The sequence below is a fragment of the Pholcus phalangioides genome, unplaced genomic scaffold (genome assembly GCF_987345545.1).
Source record: "Pholcus phalangioides strain wild (caught in Gottingen) unplaced genomic scaffold, Ppha-v1.0 ptg000005l_1, whole genome shotgun sequence".
Lineage (NCBI taxonomy): Eukaryota > Metazoa > Arthropoda > Arachnida > Araneae > Pholcidae > Pholcus > Pholcus phalangioides.
The window spans coordinates 6220863-6239636 of record NW_028301598.1 but is presented as its reverse complement, the minus strand read 5'-3'; the positions used below and the strand labels follow the sequence as shown (position 1 = coordinate 6239636).

The 18774-nt window shown below is 37.3% G+C and overlaps 2 protein-coding genes across 2 annotated transcripts in view; one reads left to right on the top strand and one right to left on the bottom strand.

The window, feature by feature from the left end:
- The window catches only part of LOC149085790 (integrator complex subunit 12-like), a 34913-nt gene extending 20294 nt beyond the window's left edge, over nt 1–14619 (top strand). The window contains exons 5-8 of the mRNA XM_089232189.1: nt 989–1055; nt 2047–2139; nt 9211–9339; nt 13393–14619. Of these exons, the coding sequence (XP_089088315.1) occupies nt 989–1055; nt 2047–2139; nt 9211–9339; nt 13393–13986 (883 nt within the window). The 3' untranslated portion in view covers nt 13987–14619. The remainder of the gene's footprint in view (nt 1–988; nt 1056–2046; nt 2140–9210; nt 9340–13392) is intronic.
- Nucleotides 14620–16635: 2016 nt separating this feature from the next.
- LOC149085789 (uncharacterized) lies at nt 16636–18412 on the bottom strand. The gene is made up of 2 exons (XM_089232410.1): nt 17739–18412; nt 16636–17629 (listed from the first exon to the last, which is right to left on the bottom strand). The coding sequence occupies exons 1-2, from the start codon at nt 18410–18412 to the stop codon at nt 16636–16638; spliced, it is 1668 nt and encodes a 555-aa protein (XP_089088536.1).
- Nucleotides 18413–18774: the final 362 nt, after the last annotated feature.

Genomic DNA, 18774 nt, shown 5'->3' with positions numbered 1-18774 from the left:
AATCATCTTAGCAACCATTATTTTCTATGGAAAAATTTGTTTTGATATATGAGGGATTTGTGTTATGAGCACGTTCATGGAACAAATTATGCTTGCAAACCGATAAATAGTTCCACTGCACCATAGTAAGTAAAGCTAGGACTTTTATGACCTGAAACCCGACAGAATATGCTCCATAAAAAGTATTTATGCCTTAAAAAATCTTAAAATATGTCATGAAAGCCCAAAAATATGCCTTTACGAATAGGGTGACCATAATTTTTTGAGGAAATTATTGGAAATCAGCAATCATTTGCAAAAACAATGCTAAAGGTGAGTAAAGTTGCTAATTATTGTCAATACCATTGTAAACATATCAATATCATTGGGAAAATTAAACTAATGAAGACTGAGCTTGAGGAAAAATTACCAATTATAGGAAATGAAGCTAGCAAAGAGAGTTTGGGGAGGGGAATCCCTCTTCATTGTTCCGGTGAAATATAAAAAATAATTCACTAAAATATGTGAATGTGCCGTAAATTCTGAAAATCATGAAAAATACTTTAACGTTACATGAAAAAAATGCTCCATCATGTAAATAGGCAAAATCGTAAAAAAATATGAGAAGCCATAGAAATCCGAGCCCTAATAATAAGAGACAAAATTTATATTGTCAGTGACTACTGTGCAAATAGAAATCCCTCTCTCAGAGAGAATCTCTTTCAGCAATTCAGAGATCGACAGAGAATCTTTTTCAGAAAAGTTTCGAGTTACTAACCTACAAAAAAAACATTTTAATGCAACAGAAATAAAAAAATATATAGCATATAAAGGATAGAATTAATTTTTTTAATTTAGTTTTTGATAGTCTTTGGAGAGCATGCCCCCCCCCCCTTATGCTCCCTGCGTGCACTTCTGCTCCCACACACTCTCTAGCAAAAGGAATGATAAGATTTTTGTGTCTTTATAAATTTTAATTTTAATGGGATGATATTTTATTTTTGCCTAGGCAACTTGATGTTACACAGGGCAATCAGTTGATTGAATGTCAAGAATGTCACAGTTTATATCATCAAGTAAGTATCATTTCTAAAGTTTTATCGCCTATTCTATTCAAATACCTTGCAGCCTGATTATACAACTGGGGGGATGATTGTGTAGATATTATTTTTAGAAAGGAGAATTCAGTTTTCTGCCCAATGAATATATATATAAATTATGCAGACCAACTTTATTTTCAAATTTTCAGCTTTATTCAGTTAGCAAAAAGGGGGCCACAATGACATTCAATTGCAACTTGAACTCTATATTTTATAAGTGCCAGTGTTGCGCAGTTTACACATTTCAATATTTCTTTAAACTGTGGATACTCGTTATAATGACCACATATGTTATTGGAATATTATTTCAGTCTCTTGACGTTTTGTTTCATACAGGTTTCACTGTACAAGGCCACAACAGGCAAAATGGCCAACGAGGTGGCTGAGAAAAAGATGCCAATAACAAATATGGATGGCATATATTTCTAAAATACAGCAACCCAATTAAAAGTGCAATTACAAAAACTATAAACTTATATTATTTTAAAGCATCTATAAAATATTAAAGCAGATTTGATCTGTAAGAATGCAACTTGAAATAGGTTATCTATAATAGGTTAATGTATTACACATTAAAAGATGGGTTTTCATTTCAATGGAATGGAATTAAACAAAACTTTTACTTTTAGAAACTAAAAATGCTCTGGATGAAAATTAATTAATTCAATAAGAATTGTTAAGAACCTTATAATTAACTGATTGAATATTACTTAATTGAATCTATTAGAATACAGTGGTTCTCTTGTATAAAATAATCTTATTTTCAGGATTATTATTTTTCCCCATATCAAAACACTTCCCATTCAAGATGTTTTTTCACTTACTATCTATGTATTATCTGAAGACAAAAGTATCAAGTACAACAGCATTAAGAACCGCTACTGATTTGTTGTCAGAAATGAAAACTAGATTAGTATTTCAAGTGTTTATATACATTTTGTATGTTTCATCTGGGTTTAATTTTTAGGAATGTCACAACCCACCTGCTTCTGATTATGATGTCAATGATCCAAGACGTGTATGGTACTGTGCAAAGTGCACAAAGAACATGAAGAAAATGGTAAACTACTTTTTTCCTTTTTTTTAACAGTCTTTATTTTATGCTCATTTTTTATAAATTGTAATCAACCTGAGTAAAAGATCTACCTAAAATGTGCAAGTAAGAACTAGCACCCCAGTAAACGTGACATCTTTCACCAAAATTTTCTCCATTTTTTTTTAAGCATGAGAGAAGAGTTCATCTTCAAGGAGATATCAAAGCAAAATTTTTTATACACCTGTTTGATGTTTTGTAAGGAGGAATTAAGTGTATCGTGTACTGCATATGTATAAAAATTGGCACGGGGCTGCTGAGTCCCCTTCCTTCTTTCCCACCCAGTGCACATTATCACTCTTCAATGCTTTTGTTGCATTTCTCAAAAAGAAAAACAAGCATCAGATTTTATTGACTTTCAGTCATTGTTAAACAGAATTATCTGGTCAGTTTTCTTATCCCACTTGTTCGGATACTCACTATTGTTACAGTTTTAGCAAAGCCATGATTAAAAGTCAAACCCCTGTAATGGAAACTTTTCGCTAATCTGAACAGGTCCCGGTCTCAATTATTTAAGATTAGTTGGGTTCTTTTATATTTACAGTCGGACCTGCTAAAAACGCTAGTGAGAGTCTAGATTTAAAGAACAAATTAATGCATTTTGTATGGTTATTGTGTCACTTTTAACAAGTAGGTTTTCATGATAGCTCGGATTTAATTTGCAGTTTGAAAGGAAAACTTGGAATAATCAATACAAAAATGAGAGAGAATTAAAAACTGAATACAAGGAGAGAACCACATAACTGAATACAAGGAGAGAACCACATAACTGAATTTCTTTTACCTTTCTCGTAATATGGAGATAATAGATTTTTAGAGGGATAAATATCAATCAAATCATACAACAAAAGGCATACGATTTTTTGTCAGTGTGCAGGAACAGCAACACTTTGTCTAGAAGAGAAGGATGAAGATGGTAAATGTGAAGATAAGAAACAGACTATTATCAGAAAAATTATTTTGAAAAATAGTTAATTCAGCCCTTGCTCAACTTCCGATATGAATGTGTGTTTGAGTGCGCTCCATGTGTTTGAATGTAAGGATCATTAGAGAGAGAGAGAGAGAGAGAGCAGAATTTTTCCTTTTCTGTGTGTCGTATTCTTTTTTTTTGGGGGGGGGGGAATGTATGAAAGCACAGCTTTAATTGTCAAAGATAAAATAAAAATGATAAAGATGCTAGAAAAAGGTGAAAAAATAATTTATATGTCTAATAACCATACCAAGTTATACATACAGTCAGCCTGCAGTATTCGAGGATTTCATATTCTGTCTTTTTTCCAGTTTTCTGGAAAACAATGTTACTGTGATAATTCTCGTATCAGAACAAAATAAAAATTGTACGCGTTATAAATAATCATTAAAAAAAAATCTCTCCTAAAGGTTTTTCTGGTGCTTCTAAAATGGTTTCTACAAGACTACTGTTTAACCAGTCAACTGTCCAATTAATTTCTCCGAGCGTTACCCGCAGTGCCCACTTTTTTTTTGAAGATACGCACGCTTTTTCCCTTTTTTTTTCTTTTCTTGGAAGTTTGAAGCTATTAAAATATTTTTTTTTGATTGAATTTTTTTATGAAAACATCAAAAAACAGAGTTTATCATGTTCTTTTCTGAACATTTAAAGTCATCATAAAATAATAATAATTATTATTATTACTATAATTAGTTTTCTAAATAGAAATATTGAATGCTCAATTAAATCCGCATGGGTTGAAGAAGTTCAAAATGAACGCAGAAAAAATATTTCTCTGTACTTTATGTTAAAAATGATGTATTGAAATTTAAAATGACATATAAATAGAATATTTTTTCTCTGGATGTTACTAATCATAAGATGGAAAATATATAAAGAAAAGTTTTTTTAGCAGTCTTACTCTAGTATTCCGTTAGTGTGTGATATTTCTCAAAACACAGAGCCAGGCACAAACTAACACCACAATCAGACACCAATATTTAGTTTCTTTTCGTTTTTTTGCTTTGGAGCACAATGCACCTCTTATAAGACGGCTTTCTTGTTGTCGTTGCTTGAGGAGCGAATGCTGGAAAATGTTTCTCGATGAGGCGGATGGTCGTGGTGTTTTGGATGGCCTTCCTCGGTTTGCTTGCACATCATTCCCATATTTCACTATCAAATTTTCTGCTAAGATTATTAGAAACTCCTTTCTTGGAAATGTTCCGCCATTTTTCTTAAAAATTGCAAATGAATTTAGCATAGCCATGTCCATCATATGACGAAATAACTTTTGATAATATTTTCTCATGCGATTTCTTGCAATTATATACGAATTCATCAGTCCGTCACTCTGGTAAACACCACAAATATATGTATTGAAATTGTGAACCACTTCTTGCTTTCTTATTGTTCTTCCTGTCTTTTGAGTCTCACGCATAGCAGTGCCATGGAAAGTGCTTACAATTATCACATCTCTCTTGTCTTTCCATTTCATTACCATCTGCTTCCCTCGAAATGCTGCCGATATTTCTCCTTTTTTCAATTTCGCATCTTTCACCAAAGATGGAAACTCTTTTCTATTTTGTAACATCGTCCCAACAACATCGGTTTTGTTTTCGATCAGCTTGTCTACTAATTTTGGGCTGGTATACCAATTGTCCAAGTACAAAGTGTGCCCCTTTCCCAGGAGAGCATCCGCTAGGTCCAGAACTATTCTAGAACTTACATTTTCATTTTTGTATTTTTCACTGTGCACTGTGTCCTTGCCTGTATACATAAGAAAATTCCAGATGTAACCAGATGTACTTTCACACAGGACGAAAAACTTTATACCAAATTTATTTCTCTTTGAGGGTATGTATTGTTTCTACGACAGACGACCTTTCCACATGAGGAGGGATTCATCCACAACAATTTCTTGGTCAGGATAGTATACGGATGAAAATTTATTTTTCAAGTATTGCATTACGCCATCGATTTTGAATGTTTTTCTGTTGCTGCTGTTTGCAATGTATGTGGTATTGTCTGCGAAATGCAAAAATTTCAGCAGCAAACGAAACCGCTTCTCACTAAAGCACTTAGAAAAAAAAGGGTGTTGAAATGCTTTCACGTTTGCTGAAATACATTTCATAATCGGGTTTCAGCAAAATACCCTGGAGAATGAAGATTCCTAACAGCAGTCTTATTTCGTTTGCTGTAGTTTCAATCCATTGTCGAGCCCGGGATAGAGGTTTTAGATTAGGATTTTCATCCAAGAATTGTTTCGCATATAAGTTCGTTTGTTCTGCAATCATATCACACAACTCATCATCTACAAACAACTCATAGCACTTCAGGATGTCATCACCAACCTCTACACTTTTATCCAAACCAGACTTAGCTGAAAATTCAAATTTTTCTCGCGATTTTTCCAGGGAAGTCCAAGCAGGAGGCACATCAGTTTCATTTTCTTCTAACTCTAAAAAATCTTCCCCGTCTGTTTCACTATCACTCTCATCAGTATTGATAAACACATCATCCAGAAACTCATCATCACTTTCCTCCGAAATTCCAACAATATCCTCATCAGTCAGATCAGAAGGGCTGGTGGAAGCCATCACAGTCAAAACAAAACCAACCAAAAAGCTAAAAATTAATTTGAATTGATCAAATGGAACCCGTTGAGCAACAAATTATCAGCAACCTTCGAATGTGATGCATAAAGGCAAACTGAGGACAACTTATTGAACTGAAAAGTCACAAACAAGAAAAGTGAATTTTTATATGTGTTTTATGTGGTAGAAAGTGTCAAATAGCTCATGTGATGCACTACTAGGGAGAGGATCCTTTGCGAAAATATAAACACCGGAGAATGTGTCGAGACGTAATATGACACCCCAAAAGTAGGGGATTATAATGTACTGTGTTTAAAAGAAATGCTGTTGATGGATTTATGTGGAGCCATAGTAGTTGAACCTTTGCTAAAAGATATATGAGTAATAAAGCAGATGCATCTTTGCAAGGGAATTGGAAATCAAAAAAAAAAAAAAAAAAAAAAAGCCATGGGGATGCAGCTTTGCAAGACATGACAAAGATACTAGTAATAATAATCTCAGACCTTGAAATATAATTGTCAACTTCATCTAGTGATGAGATAATAAAGTAGAAGTATGGCTGTATAGAGATGGCAGCACATGTATGAAATTATTTTGTCATATCTATGTGAAAAAGACCGAAAAATCTGCACGTCGGCAAATGCCGTCGTAGGTACCAACGTTGCGTATGGCAGCGACTGCAAACGCCGACGTAACCACTTGAATGGTTAAAGGTTTCTAAAAGTAAAAAACTTACAAGGAAAATTTGAAATATTGATAAAGATTACCTTATTTGCTGAGATTTCTTGTAGTTATGGTATCAAAGAATGTACAGTCAGATATTTTCAAGGGGAAAAACTTTAAATTCAATCAGCCATTGCTGTAGCTACACCTGCTACTATACATGGTGTCCCTGAACTCATGGGCCAAAGTTTAAGGGAAGGTAAAATACACATAAAGAAGAATTTTTTTGTATAGCAATGTGGCATTGGAAATGAAAAGTATTGGCGGAAAAATGAGAAATGCTGAGAAAATGTAAAAAGCTTTTTATTTGCAATAATAATTACAGTAAGTGCTCAAATGTGCCACCACCAACATTGATACAGGACTGGCAGCAAAGTGATTGGCATACCCTTTCAAAGATGCTAGGTGTTTCATGAACAATGATATAAATAAAAAGCTTTTTTTCATTTCTTTAGCATTTTGTGTTTTTCCATCATCACTTTTCATTTCTGACCCCACATTGCTATACAAAAAAAATACTCTTTATGTGTATTTTACTTTCCCTTAGAGTTTGGACCATGAGTTCAGGGACACCCTGGATTCGCACGTAAAAAGTAGTTTTTTTTCCCTGGTGGTGAGATAAAAAAGGTATGCAAGTTATGTACTGTGTAACTTGCACACTATGAACATCATGATTAAATCTGCAAATCAGTGAGCATTGAGGAAAAGAATAAATCATATCTTGCAGTATTTTTTATGAACAGTAGGAAAACTTGGACTACGAAAACACTTTTTCTGGATTATAAATGGAGAAGGGTTCACTGATGAGGAAAGTATAGAATTAATGAATAGCAATTCAGAAATCGACATAAGGGATTAATTGAGCTGGCTGCTTCTGGAATATGAACGATACCCTATTAAGATGATCAACATTTAGTATTGGAAGGCAAGTTTATTAAAAGTAACATATTAAAGTGTTTCATATGTTTAAATCAGCAATTAAGTGTTTCCATGGAATTGTCCCATCTATGGTACATTATTCACATGTAGAAAACTTGGTAGATGAAGCCTTGTCACCATACTATAACAAATTAACAGAAATTTTGAAGAAATGGCTAATAAATATTATGTTTTTTCAGAAAATATTGCTTAGAATCACTGGAGACCCCCCCCCCCCCCATCTATTTCTTCCTCACAAAGCAGATACTATATTAACGAGATGCCTAAAAACAAAAAGTTTATGGTTTAGGTAATTCACAGAATTTCCATATTCGCAGCCACCCCCAGAATGTAACCACTGTGAATACTGAGGGACTATGCCCTTGCTATAAGAACTAAATTTCTGAAATTTTTTCCCTTTTTTTCACTTTACCGGATTTAACAAACATTTTTTTCCCGGACATGAGCTTATTTAATCAGACAATTCAGCTGAAAATTTCGTGATGCTATCAAATAATGGGGGGGGGGGGGGGGGGGGGAACAAAAAACGAAAAAACAAACTACTGAATTTAAGAAAAAGGAAATGTGTAAACATGTTATACGGGATGTGTGAGTAAATTTAACTTGGTATCAAATCACTTTTTTTCAGTGGTAAATTAAATTTCGATTGTTTAACTTGAAACATGGGAAATTTTTTTTTAATTTGACTTCAAAAACTTGGAAAAGTGTCCTAAAGGTACTTATAGGAACCCAGAAAGTGCATATTCGACCATTGCACTTCTCTTCAAGTTGCATACTGGCATCATCACTTTAATTGTGTTTGGTGTGAGCACTCAAATGCACCCGAGCTTGTAATGCTAGGACATGTAAAGCAATTTAATACAAAACTTTTGTCTCATGATACTACTTCTTTACTGGACACCAACTCTGGTCATATCGCCCTACAGCAATTTACTGCAGATTGGTTTGGGTTTGGAAATTACTCTCTCTAGAGAAAGTCATGACCTCAGTCTGAACTTCCGGCGCTAGTATATCGAGGCATCATCTATCGTGGTTGTCTCAAGTCTGCTGAGAAAAGAACTTATTGATGTTCTTTCCTAGATTGAAACCGCAGATCTGAGGGTAGGCTTCATGGTGGTAGGTAAGCATCTTACCACTGAGCCACTTGCACCACAGTTTTGTGATACACTTTTCACTTTGTTACGGTAGTCAGTTGTTATGTTTGGTCAATGATGTGGTTTGTTCATTGTGACAAGTATTGAAGTGTTAGTATGGCTATAAGAAGGAAACGAAAGTATGAACCTGTATGTTCGGAATTATTATTTTTATGTATGGGGAATGGCAGAATCATTGGCAGAAAAAAAAATTCACTTCAATCTAAAACAATCATTCTAAAAGCAATACAGCATAACAAATATATAGTGTGGCTGTATGCTGTGAATAAAGAGTGTACAACGTTTAGTTTGCTTACTACTTCGCTACTTCTACTTTACCACACACCAGCTCTGCTCATATCACCATACAGCAACTTCCTACCAATGGAGTTGTGTGGGAAATGAAGGCACACCATCTGTCATTGTCAACCCAGGTTTTGTAAGTAAAGAACTTGCTTTCTGTCTTCTTCCTCCAGATCAAACCTGTGGACCCCTATGGTGACCTTCAATGATGGAAGAGATCTTGAACCACTCTGGCACTTAAGTTTGCTTACTGGAAGTTGTACACCCTTGCTGTAAATGCTTTATTTGTATAATTCGTGTTTAATTGCTATTTTAATTTCTGGCAAAAACATGCTCTAAATACTTATTTGCTGTTATTATTCATTTCAATCATTATTAATTATATTATTATTTTCAGGCATCAAAAACTCAGAAGACGACTAAAAGTAGCAGTGTAACAACAACGACCACTTCTCAGACTCGGCTCAGCAAGCCTGAAAGTTCACAGCCAAGTTTAGTGCTTCCTTTCAAAAGAACCGAGCTAAAGGTACTTCTTCACCTATGTTTTTGTGTGTGTTTGCTTTTTTAAATTACAGTGGAACCTTTCTATTTTTTTAAAGGGAAAAATCCCAAATTTTTTTTTTTTTTTTACCAAACCCTTTTGTTTGCACCTCTGGGCCTTGAAGCATTTTGAAAATGATTTTATCTGAAGTCTAATTGTATAGATAAACAATAGAAACATATGAAAATTCTTTGTTTTTCGCATAGTGTAGGAAAGGGAATTCTTGATTGAATGATAACCCATTGTGATGATTGGATATTGTCAATCTTGGGTTAAGCAATTAGCAAAATAGAGCGGGAGGCAGAGTAAATATGGGTACTGACTTTGAATATATAAAGTGCAGACCTGCCAACTCTCCCGATTTTTCATGCTTTCTCCCGCTCTCCGGAATTGTTAAAATTTCTCCGGATTTTGGCAGAAAATTAGATTTTACGCGAGCTTTCATGTTGTCGTGGCGTCAATGATTACCTTCGCCGTTAGGGAAAACACCAATAGAGGACAGCCGTAGTCATTTCCATCGAGCAGCCTTAAAAAAGTCTGTGACCGTATTTAAGCAACTGGCAAAGACGACTTCGTTTTCGTAGTGGTTATCGGCAATAATTTATCAGGGGCATGGCCCTGGTTGCCGAAATTCCTGTATAATCGTTATTGTATTCCATTAACAGCCGTGCGATAAACACGTTTTTTCGTTGGCAGTTTTGTAATTTGAATTTTTTTTAATTGTTTCTTCCGATTAAATGTCTTCAGAAAGAAAATATAAAACTTTAAGCTATATAAAGCTTTTAAGAGTTCATATACCCAAGATACATAGAATCACTGATAGCATCCACAGAAGGAAACACATTTGATGAACAGTATGTAGATGTGATTTCTCTATTCTACATGGAAAGACTGGCATGGAATTATATTCTGCTCAGGGCAATGCAGAACCTGCCTTGGGGGGGGGGGGGGATGTAACTTTTTCTTAATTGATGAAAAAAAAAAATTCGAATTTTTTTTTCATCGAGTCTATGAGTGCTTGGAGAGGTGGGGTGGGGGGGTTCCCCCTCGGGAAAATCTCCTGATTTCTGTATTTCAAAAGTTGGCACATCTGAAAGTGGTGGGGCCGGGACACAAACTTAGGTTTACAGGGTTTGAACTGGTCAGGAAAAACTGGGAAAACCTGGAATTATCAGAGGAAAACATTTTTACTATAAATGTCAGGGAAATTGGGAAAAATAGTTCATTTTTGACAACGAACCTAGAAAATCGTCGTGATTGTCATCTGATTGAAAGCAGGAAATAACCTTTAAAAAATTTATTTTTTTTCTTAGAAAGGGAAATTGAGAACTCTTAAATTGTAGTTCAATAACATTGTAAATTATGATAATCACAATTGAGCACAAGAAATCATAGCAACTGTGGAGGAGAAATAAGAATTTTGTAACACCTGTGTGGAAGAGCATATTGCTGCAACCTTATTGTAACTGCATACAAATTGTTTCCGAAAACTTATCGTAACTATGCATTGTAGAGAGACATGCGTAAAAAGTATTGGAAGAGCTCAGTTTTGATAATTTCATAGATTGACTTTAGTGAGCAATTCCGGATGAAGCATGTGTATAATATGATTTCCACATGGACTTTTTTTATTTGAGAATGATGAGTGGTAAGAAAACTGTTTTCAATCTAGAATTGTGGGGGAGGGATAAAACCTGAATCTTCAGTAGACTGATTGGATTGAATCAGCAAAAATTACCCATTTAAAGTGTTGTGCCAGCTTTGCTGCAAAATGTTCAATTTGAGTGATATGGATAGACAAGCTATTAAGAGCCATGCCAAGTATGTGAAATCAGAGGAGACGCACGATAACATACCCTAGAGAGAGAGAGGTTATTAACTCTTAGGTTCTAGCGTTAAGACGAGCGCCGTGTAAGCCGCCTAGTGTAAGCCAACTTGTAAAGAGTTGTGATGCAGCAAAGCCAACTACATCTATGCCACAAAGGAAACAACAGTGAAGACCAAAATCTTGTGGGTATTGAAATTAGTGATGTCTCATTCATCCTGTAATGAAGGATGTTAGAGAAATTTTTAAGGTTATGATTTTTCAGACAATGATATTGCAGAAAAGGGAAATCTTGCCTTCTTTGATTGTGTTCAAATTTTCCGTTAGGTAAGTGTATTTGAAAAGTATAAATTGTATATGAAAAAATGTAATAATTAATAATCTACTAATGTGATGTTGTATGATAACAAATTGTAATTAATATAATTAATTATGACTCATTTATATTATATTTTTGATTTAAAAATTACCTGGAATTTTTTACAAATTTGACTGGAAAATCTCAAAAAGTCTGGGAAATTCTTTTACAAAAAAGAGTATGAACCCTGGTTAGAAACAGTGCGTGACAAATCCTAGGTTGTTATGGTGACTGAAAAATTGGTATAGGCACCTAAAATTTTATACATGTCAAGAGCCTAGTTCAAAAAAGTTGACAACTCAAAATTCCATGTTTTGAGATTGTTGCATTTCAAGGATTCACTTTTGTATGGAGCTGAATGAAAATCGACTCAGATTTAACTACAGTAGGGAGTGTATAAACAGGGTTGGGAGTTATTGAGGTTTTGCAATATGTAGAGGCCAATTCTGACAACATAAATACTCTAGGGCCACACGCACATTCCGGCACGTACCAATTCATTAGAAATTCTGTAGAGGATTGTGTGCACGAGGTGCATGTATGATTAAATAATAGTAATATGTAGAGACATTTTTTTCCACCTTTCTCATGACATGCATAAAATCAAAACTTCAATTTTCTGAGTTGTCTTTTTGAACTGGGCCATCAATGTGATTATGAAATATGAGTCCGAGGGATAGACAAAAGTTTCGGAATTGTGTTAGTGTGTCAACCAACACCTCCCTATTATCCAACATAAAATGGCCGGATAAGCATGACTCTACTGTATAATAAAGATAGATTATCGGAATGGATAGGAGAAAAGGATGAAAACTATTAATAATCAAATAGTTTTTACTAGTATTATGGCCTTAAAAAGATTGTGTGACATTGGCAAAGAAATTTGTTTATTACATTTATACCTATTCGCAATCCATACAATGGTAGACAATGTGACAGACACATTTCAATAAAACCAGATTGGCCAAAGATCATATGAAGAAAGGAAGAAACACACCCAAACAGAACATATTCCAAACTTGCTGGTGTTGAAACAAAAGCATCAGACATTCTAGGTAAATCGGGTTGTAAAACTTTTCAGTATTTGATAATTGGTTTGAAAATTTTTGTGTATGCTTCATAGGGAAAATAATGGAAAGTCATGAGAAATTTTTTTCATTTAGAAAAAAAATGATGCAAAACGAGCGGGATAAAAAATGCTCTGTGTCAATTTGATACCGACGGATGCTCTAGTGTTAAACAGAAACCAACTTCTTGTTAGGTTCACAATATGTACACGCACATTTTGGTGTGTACCAATTTATTAGAAATTTTGTGGAGGAATGTGTACGAGGTGCAATGTACAGTTGTGAGTATTAGTTGTATAAATATAGTCATATATTCTACTATAATAAATTATATACCATTGTAATATCAGTTACAGAACGGTTATCATTTCGAATGTTATTTAGATAGCAAATTTGAGTTAGTTTTTTTTAATAAAACTTCCATTCCCAATAATGGTCACATTTTCATGGTCCAGTTACTGGCCATTGTTGGCAGATTTTACTATGTATTGAAATTTCACATTTTTCAGGTTTCCCAATCAAACTTTTTGTTATTCTTGCCACATTCGATCGTTTCCCTAACCAGTCATCTGACTGCGGTGAAATAACACGTCATAGTAGCATAGAAGGAAATTAATTGGCGAGATGACTGGTTAAAAATCTTTTTCCATTTTCCCAAAACCTCTCTATGTGAAAAAATGTTTTGTTCCAGCAGTTTCATCACGGGAAGCTTTTCCTTTAATTTATTTCTCTGCTTCCTTCATTTTGTGTATTACTATTGTTTTTATAATTCATCTTTTTCCCCTCAGGCTCCTGTTTCTCAAGGAAATAGTCAAAGTTCAACGAATAAACCTATAGGATTGGCTGGTCTTGCAGCAAACTTCAGCGGTAGGGTGACCACAGCATCTTCTTCAACATCATCATCAAGGACTATCAGCTCAAAATCTTCTTCAAGTAATCAGAACCTGAAAGCCTTCAGCAACCTCTCTGTGTCTTCTTCGGGCAATTCTGCATCGTCGGGTAAATCTTCGAGTACTTCTTCAGCTTCTGTTAAGATAGTCAGTGCTTCTCACAGCTCTTCATCTGCAACAACAGTGCCTCCTCTTGTTATAACGAAGAGCGGTTCGTCGTCATCTTCTTCTTCTTCCTCGAAATCTGGGCTTGGACTTCTAAGTACGGTCTCAGCTGCTGCTGCTGCTAGGGCTAGCTCATCGTCATCATCTGCATCATCGTCATCTGCTGCTGCTCCTTCCTCTAGCTCTTCTTCATCATCATCATCATCCAACAACTCTGGGACAAAACCCGCTAGTTGTAGCCTGCTTATGAGTGCTGATAAAAGAGTACAGATAATGAAGAAGCGTGCCGCAAAGATGCAGGAGAAGCGAAGGATGTCTTCTAAATGATCTCTATGTCTTCTGATCGGTGTTAAATATAGGTTTCACCAAATTGTAGATATGGATAAGAATTTAATGTTATAATAGGGGAACCGCTGAAAATGTTGCATAAACGGGGGGGGGGGGGGATTTGTGTCAAAGTAGATATCTATCCCAGACCTAAGATTGAGATTTCCTTATCCACAAGATTTCAATATTTTTGTTCTAAATTTTGCAAAAAGAGCTAACACCATAGTGAAATTTAGTTGTACTCTCCATTATGGCAATTTATTGCTCGTTAATATTTAAAAAATAACTATGTTGAAATGGCATCTGCATCTGTGTTCATACTCACACAATTGGTGTGTTGTGAAGAATATTTATTCGAGGTAAGCAAAAACTTTTGCCTAGCGCAGTATTCCAAACTCATTCGAAGTCTATAACATATGTTTGTGCTTTGGACAGATGTACACATTCTGTTTGCTATTACTATATGCAGTATATTGATAATACAATGTCGTTTGTTTTTCTGCGCCGAATGTAACCAAATTAATGGTTTTGTAATCTGCCTCATGAAAAAAAACCCTATTTCCAAAGATTGTTTTTTATCTTTGTAAAAACTTACCTAATGAGCAATAAGTAAAAGTTGTAAGAGCAATATTCACCATTGCTTTCATCTAATTTCTGTGTGCTTTTTGTTGCACAATATTTGTTAATGGGTATGCTAATGGTAGACGTGTTTCCCAAAGTGTTGTGAAAATTATCTTCTGTTGCATCTATACATTTTCTGTTAAACCGACTAAAACTGCGGTCTAACACTATGCCCAATTTAGTACTGACTGAGTTGTGCCAGAAGCAGGCACGTATACCGTATACCTAACACAAGACCATAACTATGATTTTTCCCGCCTCGAGCAAACATTATTCCCCCCCCCCCCCCCCACAACTTTAAAATTTGATAATTTTATTACAGTGTTCTTTGTGTTTCGCCTGCCTCCTAGACATATTACGATTCAAGTATACACTAGAGCCAACGAGAATAACTTATAATCATATTTATTTATACAGACGCCTAAACCAGAGCGTTCAACATCTCTCGTGTCCAACAGTCAACAACCTTGTATCTCTTCGGCCCCATGGTCTTTTCACCCGATCCGATTATTATACATCACTTCATTTCACTTCCGACACATCCCCCCCTTTTATGTTTATTTTTTTCATAAAAATGACTCTAGTTTATAGTGTCAGTGAGCGGATAGTGCTGGGGCTTCCGCACCACACGACCGTATCGTGTTGCTCTGATGGGGACGGATGTTTGTTCTCCTGACGATTCTCCAGTTGGCCTTCTCGGCATGGTGTCGTCATCCCGAACTGTCGCACCAACGGGTGGAAGCTCGTCGGAATTAGTGGATCATGCCTGTTGCTCCTATTTTGACAACACACAGCGCAGTTCTTGATCCTGTCTTCAATTTGCGTTGACAGACCGGGCCACCGAACACACTCTCTCGCAAGGGCACGACACTTGTTCACTCCCAAATGACCACAGTGAAGTCGTTCTAGAATGTCTTGCTGTAAGACTGGTGGTATCACAAGGCGACTATTTCGTAGCAGTAAGTCATCCTCGATGAACAGCTCGTCCTTGACGTAGAAGTATGGTAATTCTGCTCGGCTCAATGTCTTCTTATCTGGCCAGGTGCCAGCGATGAAAGAAATTATCTTCGAGATCGTGACATCTTTTTTCTGTCCATCTTTGATCTCTAATAGCCTAGCCTCGGAAGCAGGAAGTGTAGAGATGACAAGTCTCACGTAGGCCTTATTCACCGGAGTTGTCACTTTCAAGAGGAGCTCTTGAGAGGGCGTCTGCTGCTAAGAACTGTTTACCTGGAGTGTATGAGATTGTGGATGAATATCTCATCGGTAGCCTGAAGCGTTGTAAACGAGGTGTTAATTCATCCAGTTGCTTCGTTGAAAATATGGGCACGAGTGGTTTGTGATCGGTCTCAAGACGCGCTTCCAGTCCCATAATGAAGTCTTCAAATTTCTCACAAGCCCAAGTGAGTGCTAGCGCTTCTTTTTCGATTTGAGCATATCTTCTTTCTGCAATGGACATAGTTCTTGACGCGTAGGCCACAGGGTGTACTGTACCATCATCGTGTTCTTGAAGCAACACACTTCCCAAGCCATAAGACGATGCATCCGCAGAGACGATGACCGGTAGCTTAGGATCAAACCGTGCTAGGACTGGTACCGACGCAAGCAAGCGTTTGATTTCCTTGAAGCATCGAGCCTGCTCGGAGTCCCACACAAAGTCATTGGATGTTTTCAGTAGCGCAGTATCCATGAAACCCGGTAGCCATAAAAAACACATTGAACTGTAGCCAAAATTTCGCTCAAATTCGGTATGAACTTGCCAAATATTTCACCATTCCAATGAAGCGTTGCGCTTCACGTAGATCTTTTGGTGGTTGAAGATTTTCTATGGCTTCTACTTTCATCGGATCAGGCCGGATTCCTTTGTGGTCTATCAGATGACCTAAAAACCTTACTTCAGTGACGCAGAAGACACACTTGTCCTTGTTGAGAGTCACGTTCGCATCATGGAATCGTCGAAGAACTTCTCTGAGGCGTCTGTCGTGTTCTTCTTGAGTGACTCTTTACACGTGTCGTCTGTCAGGTTCGTTACGGCTGGAATACCCTGTAGAAGGTCTGCAATTCTCGTTGAAAAACTTCTGGAGCTGAAGAAATTCCGAACGGAAGTCTCAAGAAACGGAACCTTCCGAAAGGCATGATGAAAGTTGTCAGCCTTCGGGTCTTCTCTGCCAGTTTCTTCTGCCAAAACCCTGTTGTGGCGTCCAGCTTGGAAAAGATCCTGGCCTCTGGTGGTATATGGCCCAACAGATAATCAACTGAAGGTAACGGAAAGTTCCCACGTTGAACGCTGCTGTTCAACTTGGTCAGATCGACGCAGAGCCTGATGTCTCCATTCGGTTTTGCTGCTAATACAAGCGGAGCACACCATGCACTCGGTTCTGTCACTGATTTGATTATTCCGTCCTTCAACATCGCATCGAGATGCTGTTTTACTTTATCCGTTAATGGGATAGGAACTCGCCTTGGAACGTAAACTGCAAAGGGCACGGCACCGGGCTTCAGCTTGATTTCGTATTCTCCCTTCAGTTCTCCAAGCCCATCGAAAATTCGTGGAAATTCTTTTTCTGGGTCGACTTGAGTTAGGCTGTGAGCCGTCACTTCATTGAGTCGTTGAATCAACTTTAGTTGGACGCAATGTTCTCTTGACAATAGTGCACGATCGGGTCCCTTGATCACATAGACTTTTGCTGACGTAGAGGCTGACTTGCAAGTTAGCTGGCACTTGAACATTCCCTTGACGTTCAAGTTCGCTGCACCGGGACTCGAAAGATTCCGGTCAGGAGGCTTGAGTTTCGGAAATCTGCTTTTATTTCGTTTGTAGAGACTGCCTGGGATGACTGTCACATCTGCTCCTGAATCCAGCAGAAAGTTGACTCGGACATCTCTGACAAAGACGTCTTCTTCCCAAGTCTCTTTGTGCGTTGACGCGGATGATACTAAGTAGCCAAGGAATGTCCTTGATGTCTTCACCTCGACTTTACGCACTGACGAAATGTTCGCAGCTACCCTTGACTTGCAAACCCTAGCGAAGTGGTTTTTCTTACGGTACGTGGCGCCCTTGGCCGGACAGGAATTCTTGTCATGAAACTTTGCTCGTCCGCACCAAAAACAAGATGAAGCTTCATTCTTACTGCGAGCCTGGCCCTGCTTTTCCTTCGTTGATTGCTCTTGTTTCTTGAACTCTGAGCCGTGGATTCCTGTGACCCTGGCCGGGTTCCTGGCTAGCTCTGAGCTGGTTTAACGCAGGGTTATGTAACTCCTCTTGCTGCTTCTTGACCGATTCGTATTGTCTTGCCATGGTCGTAGCTTTCTCCAGCGTCAGACCTTGCTCCAGCTGAAGCTTCTCGGACAATCTTCGGTCGCTGACACCCACGACGATGCGGTCACGAATCATCTCCTCTCGGAGAGCTTGATTCTCGCATGACTCCGCTAGCACACGGAGAGCAGAGATGAACTCCTCCACTGGTTCTCCGGAGTGTTGAACACGGTTGTTGAACTTGGCCCGCTTGTATATGATATTTTTCCTGGGCAAAAAATGTCCGTCGAATGCCGCTGTAACCAAATCGCACTTCTCTTGGTCTGCTGATGGCAGGTGAAACGAGGTGAAAATGTCCTCCGCTTGATCACCCAACAAGTAGAGAAGCGTGTTGACTTGGTGTTTCTCGCCCTTCTTCGCTAGCCCTGACGTGTCGCAAAATCGTTCGAAGTGTTTCTTCCATTTTGGCCTTTCGGATGCCGTTGTAAATGAAAACGATTCGGAACACAGCACTTGAAACGTTGACGAGATGTTCTTAGCCCTAACCATAGACTTATGTAAAGCGCCGATTTAGGCTTAGTTATTTGAACGTTAGTAATCAAGCGAAGACTTACTCAACGACGTTCGAAAACTGGATCGGTGGATCTTTTGGGATCCCACCGCTGACACCATGCTTCGCTTGGCCTCCTAGACATATTACGATTCAAGTATACACTAGAGCCAATGAGAATAACTTATAATCATATTTATTTACACAGACGCCTAAACCAGAGCGTCCGACATCTCTCATGTCCAACAATCAACAACCTTGTATCTCTTCGGCCCCATGGTCTTTTCACCCGATCCGATTGTTATACATCACTTCATTTCACTTCCGACACACTTTGTTCCAACCTAAAATTTCCTCCTCC